We start from the raw sequence: 14,965 nt of genomic DNA on the forward strand, positions 1-14,965 counted from the left end.
TATAAACCCTCACTGGGTCCGCCCAGTACCACTAACACTTCACAAGATGAACCAATAAGGGCTCCATGTGTAACAGCACACAGAACCCCATATGAGCCCCAGTGGTATCGCACAGTAGAACACCTGACGTTCTCCGTGAGGGGGAACAAAATAAAGCCTACTGCTGTGAGGAGACGAAGGTTACACACTGTAATAGTCCAGCGAGGAGCAGAGGGAAGCAAGGCAGGCAGGAGGGAGAGCTCATAAACCAGTGTTTATACAGACCCATGTTTTATCTAGATGGTTTATAGACTTTTATATACAGAGATGTTTTAGATATAGACTTTTATATACAGAGATGGCTTAAATGTAGGGACTTTTATATATAGAGATGGTTTAAATAGAGATACATATATAGAGATGTTTTATAGAGATGTTTTAAATATAGACTTTTATACAGGTGTTTTATATAGATGTTTTAAATACAGACTTTTATATATAGAGATGTTTTAAATATAGACGTTTTATACAGATGTTTTATATATAGAGAGACGTTTTATACAGAGGTTTTATATAGAGATGTTTTAAATAGAGAGACATATATAGAGACGTTTTATGGACACTTTAAATATAAAGATGTTTTATATAGAGACGTTTTGTATATGCAGAAATGTTTTATAGAGATGTTTGGGTGGTTTTGGTTGAAAGTTTGTTTGAAGTTAGATTACTTTAAGAGTTTGAAAGTTATGAAATCACCCACAGGTTGTTGTATCATATTTTTACTTTGATAGTATACAAATCTCAACGAACGCAAAGGAGGACAGTGCGTTCAGTGAAGAAGAACAAAGTGACCGTGTGTGTTTTTCCCTCAGTTGGTTGTTTTATTATAAAAGTTGAAGTTTCTACTCTGACAGTGAACAAGGAACAGAAAAAAGTCCAATAAACCTCCAGTAAGAAAATAAAAAACAACATGATGATGATGAAGAGCAGGAAGAGGGATCAGGGGTTTCCATGGTAATACACAGGGGTGATGGTGGGGATGTGGAGGGGAGGGTGCAGGGTTATCTATGGTAACAGTGGGGGGTGGTTACTTTACTATCCTCTGTTGTCGGACAGTTAGGGTTAACATCTGATGACACGCACACACACACACACACACGTTACTGAAAGGCAACACACACACACACACACACATCATTACACACAGACACACACAGTGGTCCTGTGTGTGTGTTTCAGAGCAACCTGTCTGTCTCTGTTTCTGCCCGTCTCTCTCTCTGGTTCAGAACAGATGGACATGGATCACATGCATCTTTACGTGTTATAAAACACATTAAGACCTGGTGGTTGATAAAGTCGTGCAGACTGACTCTCTCTCTCTGCCTGTCTGTCTGCACTCTCAGTCTGTTGGATGAATAATAACAGTTTGGTCACATGACACCACTGGTTACAGTTTATCTAAACAGACTAAACGTGGCTACAGCGTGCAGTAGACCTGAACCCTCATCAGTAGCTGGACTTACCTCCTTCCTCTGGCTTCAGTTCAGCTCTATCAGCTGTTTCAGTCCATCAACCAACAATCAATCAGAATCATCTTAAACCTCAAACTATAAACTGAAGTCAACCATCAGAGTCACTGACTGCTAACAAGTGAAGCTACTGATGAGCTTTCTACATTAAAGCTGCTTTGACTGACGACTCACAAACTGGGATTACACCAGTCTGGTTCTGTACGGAACTGAATCAAATAGTTCAAACCAGCAACACACTGAACTTACTGCTGAATAAGTGTCCGAACGTCGACATCGATTAATCTGATGATTATTCTTTTCAACTAATCAATTTATCATTTTGTCAGAACACAGTGAACAACTCTTTCTAATTTCCCACAGACCAAAGGGATGTCTTGTTTTGTTCGACCAACTATCAAAACCTCAGAGATTCATTTTATTATGATTGACAACTGAGAACTCAACTCTTCACATTTGAGAAGCAAAAACCATTTCTGTAATTTTACTTTAAAAATGAACAACGATTATTCAATTATCAAAAATGAATTTTCCGTTGATCAACTGAACATGAATTTCTACACTGAATCGTGTACAGAGGAAAAAAACTGCTGTCATGACCTCAGAGATGACATCTGACCTCTGACCTGAACCAGCTGCTCTGTGACTGTCTGGGTGAAGTTACTTTTCTCTTTTAAACAACTGTGAGGAATTAAAGACGTCTTTCATTGACATCCTGACTTTAACTCATCTGGAATCCACGTTACAGACAGTTAAACCTGAATTACAGGTTATCTTTAATGTGGGCTCATATATGTGACTCCGCACAACTGGTTTTGCGTTGTAGCTGTTTGTATGTAACAGCTCAGAACACATCTGCTGATCCACCAGCTGCCTGGATGGAAGAAAACATCACAGAACATTTGACTGAAACTTCACCAGATATTGAACTTGTGTAACGCACCTGACCTCAGACATGTTTTCTCTCAGCTGTCACATCAAATGTCTGTTTACTTTGTTTCTAATCTGTCACCTGCTGTGAAGCTCCGCCCCCCTGCCTCCTCTTGTCTCACCTCTGAAACACACACACCTACCTGTCTGTCTCTCTCTCTTACACACTCTCAGTCTCTCTCTTTCATCCAGCTGCAGCTCCTCCTCTCTACTCGTCGTCATCGTCCTCCTCGTCTTCATCCTCTCCTTCATCATCCTCCTCTTCCTCTCCTCCCTGAGCTGAAGAGCCAGGGTTCCTGGCATACGTGCCGCCGCCACGGTACGCCACCATGTCCTATCAGACAGACAGAAAACGGTTTATTACACAGCCAACAGTTGTTAGGCCTCTCTCCACCTGTCTCTCTCCCTGTGTCTCACCCGGTCATATTTCTCTCGTAGTTTCTGGGCCTTCTCCTCATAGGGCAGTTTCTCAGACTGGGACAGTTTGCTCCACATCTCTCCCAGTTTCTTGGCACAGTCTCCTATAGACAGACCAGGATACTGCTGCTTCACACTGGGACGGTACTCACTGCAGAACACAAAGAACGCAGACCTGCGCACACACAGACAGGTAGAGACAGACTCTTTCAACAAAGAGAAAAACATATCAAGTGAATGCTGTGAATATAACAGATATTTTGTTCTTCTGCTCAGTCAGCTCAAGTTAAACAAACACCCAGTTTGAAATCTCTACCTGTTCACCAGAGCTGCAAATAACCATTATTTTCATTATTGATAAACCTGCTGATTATTTTCTCCATTAATTGATCAATTGTTTTGTCTGTGTCACAATATCAAAAATGCCAATTATAATTAACCAGAGAGATGGATTCAAATGTTTTACCGGACCAGCAGTCAGCAGATATTCAGTTTACGATTAGAGAAAATCACCAGATCCTCATGTTAGAAAAGGTGGAATCACACTTCTGCTTGAAAACTGACTCTAAACTCAGAGCTCCTCTTCAGATCAGTATCATGTTGAAAAACAGGAACCAGATTATTTTAGTTCATATTTTCCATCATTACCAGGTTTGTACACAAAAGGTTTGTTTGTGAAGTAGTTCATTAATCTTCATATTAAGAAGAATCGCACCAAGAACAGAGTTGGAACCAAAGACAAAGTTGCGACTGGTCAGAGACTTTCACTCTGGGCCCATGGTCTGCATCTCCACTGTGCTGCCCTCTGCTGGCAGTTTGTTGATTTCTATCAGTCACAGCAGCTGAACATGAAACTCTCTCTGCAGTCAGGTTTCACAGACTGTGATACTGGTTCTACATCAGCAGGTATAACGCCTGTAGAGACAACATCAGGTATTCACACTGAGAGCAGGTCTGTTATAACTGTGTAGTCGTGTTTCTGCAGGCGAGACCATACAAACCAGGAAAGTGAAGCTGAATCCGTTTGTTGTATTTGGTGTGTTGCTGACTTACGGGGGTCTTTTGGGTGCGTTGGGATCTTTCCTCTTGCGGCCCCTCTTTCCAAAGCCCTTGGGTGGGATGTAGTCTCTCATCTCCCTGTTGTAACGCACCTTGTCGGCCTTCGCCATGTCCTCAAAACACTTCTTATCACTGGCAGACAGACCCTGAAATCACAACACACAGACACACCGTCAGCAGACGACCTCTGACTGATCTGAGGTCTGAGTTGGTGACGTCTCATGAACTAATCTGTCAAACAGATGAACAACAAAGCTACGTCAACTAATAAACCTCCAGTCACTGTAGAAACAAACTCTCTGCTTGTGTTGTTTCATCACCGTAAGTCTAACATTAACACATTAACAGGCGGTCCTTTATTAAACTACATTTTTGTCATTTCTTGCCACCATCTTTGTTTGGGTCAGGAAACAGTCACAGTTTGGGAAGCGGGTTTTAACTCTTATCTATCATGAAGCAGGTGGAGTATTTGGTGATCCAGGTGAACAGACGAGTCTTTGGAAATCAGTGTCCAATGTAACATTTTTCCTCACTGGCCAAGTGGGCCAGTAGATCAGACACACACACACACACACACACACTTATATATACACTACTCACAATAAGTTAGGGATATTGTGAGAGACTCAGTGGATGTCATACATACGGGTGTTTGTTTCACTTCAGAGATTTTTGGGATAGGGAGGCAATTGTATTGGGGTGATAGACACACCTCATTTTGTGTTTTCCACGTAATGGTCTCACTGTGTACAGTGTGCCTTACATATTGGGGCCAATACCAAAAAATACCAAAAGACAACCCTTTTCAATGTGGCATCAATTTCAACATTCTGTGGGTATAAAAAGCTGGTATTGTCAGTAAGTCATTCCAAGTTCATCATTCAAACAGCCATGAACACACGACGTCACTTAACGGACGAGCAGCGCCACCTGGCCATAGCGCACCTTCAGGTCGGTGGCAGGCAGTCAGATGTTGCTCGTGAACTTGGTGCGTCTCAAAGAGTCATCAGCAGACTTGCATCAAGACACAGAACTACTGGCAGAGTTCGTGACAGACCCAGGAGTGGAGCCCCACGAGTGACAGACCGCAACGATGACCAGTACCTAAGGACCTATGCACATCGTTATGCAACTGCCACACAGCTGCAGGCCCGTTTACGAGATGTGAGGGGTACTAGGGTTTCCAGGCAAACCATTCGCAACCGACTCCACAGCTTTGGCTTGAATGCCAGACGACCGTTGCAGGTGACTCCACTGACACCAAGACACCGCCATGAACGTTTGCAGTGGGCACAAGACCATGTGACCTGGACAATGCAGCAGTGGTCTACCGTCCTGTTCACTGATGAGTGTCGGGTCACCTTGCACAGAAATGATGGTCGTCAGCGTTGCTGGAGAAGGCGAGGTGAGCGATACGCCGAGGTCAACATGGTCCCCAGGGTTCGCTTTGGTGGAGGAGGTGCAACAGTCTGGGCAGGCATCACCAGTCAGCGCAAAACAGGTTTGGTTGTTGTAGATGGCTCAGTCACTGCACGTTCTTACCTCAGAGACATCATAGAACCCATCATCATCCCCCAATTCCACCAGCACACCCCCAACTTTCTGTTCATGGATGATGATGCTCCACCACATTGTGCCAGAATTGTCACAGCTCCACTTCAGGAAGTCGGAGTGCCTCATATGGTATGACCAGCAATGTCCCCTGACCTGAACCCCATAGAGCACGTCCGGGACCAGCTGAAGCAGAGACTGGATGATCGTACCCCACCCCCACGTGACCTGGCAGAACTGCGTGTAGCACTTGTGGAAGAGTGGAACGCATTGCCTCAGAACAACATCATGAGGCTAGTGAGGAGCATGAGACATCGCTGTCAAGCTATCATTGCGGCAAATGGTGGAAACACCCGCTACTGACATTGTTATTTTTTGTTATTGTCTAAATTTTTGGGGTAATAAATATCAAACTAATGAAACTGGTGTTTCTTCTCATTCATTATTAGTAATATCAAAGGGAACTTTTACTTATTTCATTAAAATTCAGACCAAATAGGACAAGCACTCATGTAAATAACAATATCCCTAACTTATTGTGAGTAGTTTATATATGTATACGCATGTATACTGTATACACATATATATACACAAATATACAGATATACACACATATGTATACACATATACACTGCTCAAAAAAATTAAAGGAACACTTTTTAATCAGAGTATAGCATCAAGTTAATTAAACTTCTGGGATATTGATCTGGTCAGTTAAGTCGCAGAGGGGGTTGTTAATCACTTTCAGCTGCTTTGGTGTTAAAGAAATTAACAACAGGTGCACTAGAGGGGCAACAATGAGACGACCCCCAAAACAGGAATGGTTTTCCAGGTGGAGGCCACTGACATTTCTTACCTCCTCATCTTTTCTGACTGTTTTTCACTAGTTTTGCATTTGGCTAGGCTCAGTCTCACTACTGGTAGCATGAGGCCATACCTGGACCCTACAGAGGTTGCACAGGCAGTCCAACTCCTCCAGGACGGCACATCAATACGTGCCATTGCCAGAAGGTTTGCTGTGTCTCCCAGCACAGTCTCAAGAGCATGGAGGAGATTCCAGGAGACAGGCAGTTAGAAGGTCCTTAACCCATCAGCAGGACCAGTATCTCAGAATCAGAATGTGTTTATTGCCAAGTAACCTACATTACAAGGAATTTGCCATGGTCTGATGGTGCTACATTTTTTTAAACATATAATCTGACAGACAACAAGCATGTAAAAATATAAAAGGTAAAAGAATAAGATAAGATAAAAATATTTGCTCCTTTGTGCAAGGAGGAACAGGATGAGCACTCCAGCAGGCCACTGGTGTGAATGTCTCTGACCAAACAATCAGAAGCAGACTTCATGAGGGTGGCCTGAGGGCCTGACATCCTCTAGTGGGCCCTGTGCTCACTGCCCGGCACCGTGGAGCTCGATTGGCATTTGCCATAGAACACCAGGATTGGCAGGTGCATTTCCTGTGCCTAACTGTAATATATTTATATATATATATACATATATATACACACACACATATACATACAGTTAGGCCCCAAATTATTTGGACAGTGACACAATATTCATGATTTGGGCTCTGCATGCCACCACATTGGATTTGAAATGAAACAACCAAGATGCAATTGAAGTGCAGACTTTCAGGTTTAATTCAAGGGGTTGAACAAAAATTTCAGGGGCTCAAAAGTAATTGGACAAATTAACATTACCATAAGTAAAATGTTCATTTTTAATACTTTGTTGAGAATCCTTTGCAGGCAATGACTGCCTGAAGTCTGGAACCCATGGACATCACCAAATGCTGGGTTTCCTCCTTTGTGATGCTTTGCCAGGCCTTTACTGCAGCTGTCTTCAGTTGTTGCTTGTTTGTGGGTCTTTCTGCCTTAAGTTTTGTCTTGAGCAAGTGAAATGCATCGATGCTCAATCGGTTTGAGATCTGGTGATTGACTCGGCCATTGCAGAATATTCCACTTCTTTGCCTTGAAAACCTGGGTTGCTTTCGCAGTATGTTTTGGGTCATTGTCCATCTGTGCTGTGAAGCGCCGTCCAATCAACTTTGATGCATTTGGCTGAGTCTGAGCAGGAAGTATATCCCTATACACTTCAGAATTCATCCGGCTGCTTCTGTCTTCTGTCACAGAATCAATAAACACTAGTGACCCAGTGCCATTGGAAGCCATGCATGCCCATGCCATCACACTGCCTCCACCATGTTTTACAAAAGATGTGGTGTGCTTTGGATCATGAGCCGTTCCAATTCTTCTCCATACTTTCTTCTTCCCATCATTCTGGTACAGGTTGATCTTAGTCTCATCTGTCCAAAGAATGCTGTTCCAGAACTGGGCTGGCTTCTTCAGATGTTTTTTGGCAAAGTCTAATCAGGCCTTTCTATTTTTGAGGCTGATTAATGGTTTGCACCTTGTGGTGAACCCTCTGTATTTACTCTCATTAAGTCCTCTCTTTATGGTAGACTTAGATACTGATACACTACTTCCTGGAGAGTATTCTTCACTTGGGTGGATGTTGTGAAGGGGTTTTTCTTCACCATGGAAAGGATCCTGCGATCATCCACCACTGTTGTCTTCCATGGACGTCCAGGCCTTTTTGAGTTCCCAAGCTCACCAGTGCGCTCTTTTTTTTCATCTTTTTCTCAGAATGTACCAAACTGTTGATTTGGCCACTCCTAAAATTTCTGCTATCTCTCTGATGGATTTCTTCAGCCTAAGGATGGTCTGTTTCACTTCCATTGAGAGCTCCTTTGACCGCATGTTGTGGGTTCACAGCAACAGCTTCCAAATGCAAATGCCACACCTGGAATCAACTCCAGACCTTTTAACTGCTTAATTGATGACAGGTTAACGAGGGAAGAACCCATGCAGCCTTCTGAGTCAATTGTCCAATTACTTTTGGTCCCTTGAAAAAGAGGCGGCTACATATTAAAGAGCTGTAATTCCTAAAATTCCTCAAATTACAGCTGAAAGTCTGCACCTTAAGCCCATATTGATTATATAACTGTATCCTGAATATGTTCTCGTAAACAGCCAAAATAACAAAACTTTATGTCACTGTCCAAATATTTCTGGGCCTAACTGTACACACACACACACACACACACACAGACATATATATATATATATACACATATATACACATATATATATATATACATATATACACACACATATATATATACACACATATATATACATATATATATGTATATATATAACCACAGGCTAGTTCATGTATATAATTTCCCCAGGTGATCAATAAATTATTTCTGATTCTGATGTAAAAACTAGCAGCAGCTAAAAAAGTTTCCTTTAAAACTCAGTTTTCGTCTGCTTTTGATGACAGCTAGCTCATGCATGCTTAACATGTTGTATTTATCGTCTGCTGCAGAGGACAGACTGAGACTTACTGTATTCTGTTGAGGAGTAACTTACCTTACATTCAGGTTACTGCAACTGTTCTCCATAAATGAGCCAGAATAACTGGTTTGTGCATCATTTATCATCAGTATATAAACATGTATTATATGAAGACTATAATGTAGCTGTACGTATACCTTAATGTATTTATTAACAACTATAACTCCCTCCTGCAGCCAGAAGTTGAGGCTGCTGTATTAACAGAAGAAAAATGACATTATAGTGAAACAGCTGTAAGCAGGGTCCGAAAATAACTCCTGCCAAGCACCAATTGCTTGTAGATTTTCTGTCTGACAGTATACATTGGTGGTTAATGTTTGTACCAAAATAGTCATTAATAAAAAAGTATGCAGAAAGTCTCTATTGTGTTTTGGTGTCACTTACAGGCACACTGCTTCTGTCCTCTGGAGTTTGACGCACTCTCACACGTGTTTTACGAGAGAGAGTGAGGAGTCTGATGAGGAGGTTTAAGTTGATACAAATGATTAAGCATCCAATAGGTTTACTAAACTTCCAAATTTACTTTTATGTTTGATAGCCAATTTATAATTTTGGCCGGTGCATTTTTTCATCTGCCAGTCCCCTTGGCCAGTGAGTCAAAAAGCTCATTTCATTTTTGTATGTATAGTATTATACATGATCAATAAGGGGGTTCAAGTAAAGTTTTACCTGTTATTTATTGGTTAACTGTTAATTTCATTTATTGATTCTTATACTTTTATCACTGTATTGTTTTTCTGGTTGTATTTGTCATCTCTGAGTAGCACTTTAGTCAACATTTGTTGTTTTTAAAAGTTCTATATAAACAACTTGACTAAACTCAATTGTTATTTGGCAGTTTTTAGCTTCCTTTAGTCTTACTTTGGTCGTGTTATCTGTTTTTAATCTTCTTTAATCTGTTGTCTGTAACTCTTCGTGTTGCCGTCTCGGCCAGTTCTCCCTTACAAAAGAGGTTTACCTGTTTAAATAAAAGGTGAAACACAATAAAAGACACAGATCTAACTGTGAGCCAGTTGCAGACAACACTGCATTAACAAGTTAACTAATTATTGTCAGACACGTTACTGTTTTAGTTTACATGAAGCAAAGAAAGTAGTTTCTGATCCAGGAAACAACTTCACATTCTTTTATTACATTTACAGAAAAGTTGCCTCTCAACACACCCTGCCTGCTTGTCCCTCTTACCTTCCATCTCTCGGAGCATTTCTTGGAGAACTCAGCGAAGTTGACCGACTGCTCGGGATGCTTCTTCCGGTGTTCCTCTCTACACGTCTGAACGAAGAAGGCGTATGCTGACGTCTTCCCCTTCGGCTTGTTGACGTCTTTACGCATCATACTGGCGGCCTGACAGACAGTAGGCAGAGGAAGACAGGTACAGATGAAAAAAGGAGAATGATGTTTAGTTCTGATATAATTGGTTAATTTGCAACTTTGTGACAATTAGTATTTTCATTTCATTGTTTATTTAATTCAGTGTACACTTCAAGTCACAATATATTGGTTTGCTAAAATCTGTAACAACATAGTACACAATCCATGATCAATATTTTGATCAATTATACACCCAAAAGGCAAGTAAATATACATTTGTTCAGGACTGACAGACAATCATCTCCATTGTCGATCATTCTGTCAATTATTTTCAAGACTAATTATTCAGTCTGTCCATCTCAGTTGAAGGTGAGGTCTTCGAATGTCTTGTTGTTTCTGAGTCCAAACCAAAAAATATTCAGTTTACTGTGATATAAAACAGAGAAAAACTGAGATCATATTCAGTAAATTACTGAAACAGTTTAAGGCTGCAACTAATGATAATTTTTATTAACAACTAATCTGCCGATTATCTTTTTTGGTTGATTGATAAATCATTTGATCTACAAAGTGACATAAAATAGTGATTGATGTCCATCCCAGTTTCTCATAGTCTGAGGTGACATCTTACAATGGGGTTTTGTTCGACCAACAGTCCAAAACCTCAAAATATATTCAGTTTTATAATCACATACAACAAAGAAAAGCAGCAAATCCAAAAGTAGCTGTAAAAGGCATGTGTGATTTAACTTAGACTAAATGATTGATTATTCAATATTCAGAATAATTCCTGTTTTTTAATACCATAGTAACACAGTTGAACTTGACACCACCCACTAAACAGAGTAAAAATCTGTCACATTTTAATCATGCCAAAGCCATATTAAATATTTATTTGGTTCAAAATCAAGACATTTTACAGGTAACTGAACAGAAAAGCTTTAAATTTGGGTGGAATTACCCTTTAACCTAAGTGTCTCGTTTTGATCATAATCAAAAATTAACCTTGTAAAACGTTCAAATATTTTTTATTAAAAATCATATTTGAACATAAAGCACATCAACTTTCCCCGTCTTATATTAGAAAGTCATCCGTTAATTATCTGTTAAATGGTCAAATAACGGTCCATCAGCGGTCTAACTGAGGGTGATTGTGAATAACAAAGAGAACAAAGTGGGGATCCATTTTCTCAGCCGGGGGACAAGGAGGCCCACCGACCCAGGCTGGACCCTCTTTCGGTCCGTTACTGAGCTGGGACATCCCGGAGCCCGGTTCCTCCACTCCGCCTGTGACTGGAAGTCTATGAGCCGTAGAGATGAACGAAAACTAGAGCTAGCCGTGTCTTCTATGGAGATCTATTGACTGCTGCAGTTAGCCTAGCCGTGCTAACAGGCTAGCTCTGACAGAACAATGGGCCACCATTTGCTTCCCGCCCTCTGCAGAGCTAGCTACCCCATCCCCCTCCGCTAGCGACAGGATAACAGGCAAAGAAAAAAAGATATTTAAACCACAGACACGTTAAAAACCACAATATGAGACGTTATGTTAATATGTGGAGTTTATCTCTAACCATAGCGCCGTTTTTATAACAAACGGGCGTGTTTGCAATGGAAATTTGTTGTCAATACAACAGCTACGCATGTTCAACGAAGGGCTCCGGCTATCCCCCGGAGAGGTCAGCGTTGTATAGACGGGGAATGGCTATTTCCTGGCATTCATACTCCATAATGGGCGTTTCGTGTTTACAACAACACGTCTTGTAGTCCCCCGAGTGTGCACACAGAATGGCACAGAAATGTGAACAAATCTCACAACCGCCACATTGTGCAATTGCAGCGGCCATTTTATTCCTCTTTTCCAGCCTAATTCACGGACCTTTTATTAGAGGATTCTGCACGTCAGAAAAAAGCCAACCGGCAAATCAAAGCCAGCTCATTGTCAATGAAACTGAAGAAATTTAGTCCGGGTGTAAGAAGGTGAACTGTACTCACTCGTCAGGAGTGTCGGCTACAGGCTGAAGCAGACTTTGGGTCGGTTTTGAGGTGTTTTGGATTCACGGTTTCTTGTTGTTGTTTGGTGGCTGAACAGCGACTACAGTCGTTGGTTCACTTTCAAACTGGGTCGAGCTCGAGTCCGGCACCGCCCCCCAGCAACGCCTCCGTTGGTTATTCCTATTCAGAGGGCGGGAACACGGCCAGCCAACCTGGGCGGAGCTCGTCTGAATACTCGTCTATGATAGGCTCACGCGACCGCAAGTCAAAGCTCGTTGCTACACGGCTCCGCCTGCCCAGCAACGCCAGCAGGGCGGGAATTCTACATTTACAACAGGGTGGACCTAGTTTGTATTCCTGCGTCTGATTGGTCAGAACTGGTGTATGTCAAATCAACCAACCAATCTGTGAAGGGGTGGAGGAGAGGCGACAGACAGCAGCAATGAGGGATGAAGATGGAGACTGTATCATACATGGTTGTATTTATGACTACAGTGATGTGAAACTGTATTATTACTGACGATGATGACGCAAGGGATGTATATAAAGAGAGAGTGCTTTTATTATCTGTCCATTTGGAGGGGAAATATTATATAAATGTTAAATAAGATGTGACCCTGTTGTGTGCTCATCAAAACAAAGATGGTAGCAAGAAATGACAAGAAATATCGTTGCTTGTTTCACGACACAAGAAAAAATGTAACATGTTACTATGTACGAAAATAATGAAGCAACATGAATACAAACAAAAATAAAATCGTATTTATATTAGGGCTGGGCAAGTTAACGCGTTATTATCGCGTTAACGCATTAATTAATTAACGCTGACAATTATTTTATCGCGCATTAACGCAGTTTGTTTTATTATCATTATATTTAAAGTCCGTTGCTCACTGGCTCTGAATACACATACAAACAAACCATCTGTCACAGGAGGGGTGGGATGTTGACCAGTATTGGCTTGGGATGGGCGTCATCACGCGTCTAAACCAATGAAAGCATTTGGTGTGGACCTAAGACTGCTGCAGTGCTCACATCAACCGGAACAGAAATTTTCTTATCACCGGAGTACTTCGAGTCTGAAGTATGACTTAAATGCAATACACACCGATGATGCCAGCAAATCACCCATCCAAACGAACAGTGGAGGGAGGCTTCGGCAGACTACGTTGGATGCAGCTTGTAGGAGAAGTATAGATAAACAAAAGCAAGACAAGCTAACAAATGCCATAGCGATGTGGATAGCTACAAACTGCAGGCCGATTAATATTGTGGAAGATGTCGCTCTGAGGAACGTTCTTAGGGTCGCATCGAATGACGGCACATATGAGCCTCCCTCAAGACGCACCATCACAAGACGAATACACGAGTTGTATGAAAAGGAGAGGACTACAACAGCGTTACAACGTGCACTAACTGTTTGCAAACAGGGACACTTGCTACTGAACATAGACTGTTTATGCTGCTCCCTGATGAAAGAAAAATGTTTCTATAAAACAGATTTATAAATGTGAACTTGCTGTTGCTCGGAAGGTGCTTGTTATAATGTTATGATCGTGGCTCTGGACTCTGATGGTAACTTGTTTTTCTGTAACACACTAATAGCGAATAGCGTACATTAATGTTTAAGTTGAGATTTACAAGACATATTTTAACTGCTACTGTGTAAAGGGAATACTGCTGTTTAAAAAGCACCTTATTTGTTTTAAGTGTTTGCAAACCAAATGTTATAAAGTAGTGTATTGTGCACTTTTAAAATAAAAGTGCACAATACACTACTTTTGAATTCATTTTTGAATTTTGCGCATAACAATGCGATTGATCGCAGAAAATCATGTGATTAATCACGATTAAAAAATTTAATCGTTGCCCAGCACTAATTTATATTTAATAACTTGAATAAAATTGGTTCACGTTGAAAATATTGAGCAAGAAGATGTGTCACTTCATGCTACTGTCTTCATTTAGATTAAGAAACAGGTTAACAGGTTAGTCTGAATTTTTCACTTCACTTCACTTCAGTTTCTTACAATTTTAACCCACCAAGAGCATTTTGTTATTCCTAACATTTCATCAATTTCTTTTTTCTTTTCCTGGCAGCAATGTGCTTCCATACAAACATAAATATAAAACATGAGCAACATTCTGGTCTGTCAATTGTTTAACAACACAGGTTGTTATATAAAGTGAATTAAGACATGCTTCTGTTCTTCTGTGCTTTATGGAGAGTTAATCTATATTACATCTCTAACTGGATCAACTGGATTATGTTATTTAAATGTAAAACCTCTCCATGAACCCCACTCATTCCTTTAGAGGGAAAGCCATGTTTTTCTTCTGCTTCAAAGAATAATAAAAGAGTCTCTATTTCAACAAGATACATTTTCTTCACCAAATATATTGTCTTTTGTTGATATTGATGTCTTTGTAGAACATTTACACTGGTTAAATATATGGATGTCATATCAACCAAAAATACTTCATTTCAGATGAGATACAGTGCATCCGGAAAGTATTCACAGCGCTTCACTTTTTCCACATTTTGTTATGTTGCAGCCTTATACCAAAATGGATTAAATTCATTTTTTTCCCTCAAAATTCTACACACAACACCCCATAATGACAACGTGAAAAAAGTTTATTTGAGATTTTTGCAAATTTATTAAAAATAAAAAACCTGAGAAATCACATGTACATAAGTATTCACAGCCTTTGCTCAATACTTTGTTGATGCACCTTTGGCAGCAATTACAGCCTCAAGTCTTTTTG

The 14,965-nt window shown here is 40.7% G+C and overlaps 1 protein-coding gene across 1 annotated transcript; it reads right to left on the minus strand.

The window, feature by feature from the left end:
* Positions 1-837: 837 nt before the first annotated feature.
* On the minus strand, positions 838-12,325 carry LOC139305630 (high mobility group protein B2-like). Its single transcript, XM_070929543.1, has 5 exons — positions 12,197-12,325; positions 10,079-10,237; positions 3,909-4,060; positions 2,856-3,030; positions 838-2,772 (listed from the first exon to the last, which is right to left on the minus strand). The coding sequence occupies exons 2-5, from the start codon at positions 10,226-10,228 to the stop codon at positions 2,647-2,649; spliced, it is 603 nt and encodes a 200-aa protein (XP_070785644.1). The 5' UTR covers positions 10,229-10,237; positions 12,197-12,325; the 3' UTR covers positions 838-2,646.
* Positions 12,326-14,965: the final 2,640 nt, after the last annotated feature.

Source organism: Enoplosus armatus, chromosome 23 (genome assembly GCF_043641665.1).
Source record: "Enoplosus armatus isolate fEnoArm2 chromosome 23, fEnoArm2.hap1, whole genome shotgun sequence".
NCBI classification, from domain to species: Eukaryota; Metazoa; Chordata; class Actinopteri; order Centrarchiformes; family Enoplosidae; genus Enoplosus; species Enoplosus armatus.

Excerpts from the sequence above, each read along its gene's own strand:
- LOC139305630 (XM_070929543.1), bottom strand. The coding sequence starts at position 10,228 with ATGATGCGTAAAGACGTCAACAAGCCGAAGGGGAAGACGTCAGCATAC. Across the intron at positions 3,031-3,908 it reads AACGCACCCAAAAGACCCCC|GTCTGCGTTCTTTGTGTTCT; the intron begins GTAAGTCAGCAA and ends GTGTGTGCGCAG. Across the intron at positions 2,773-2,855 it reads TACGAGAGAAATATGACCGG|GACATGGTGGCGTACCGTGG; the intron begins GTGAGACACAGG and ends TCTGTCTGATAG.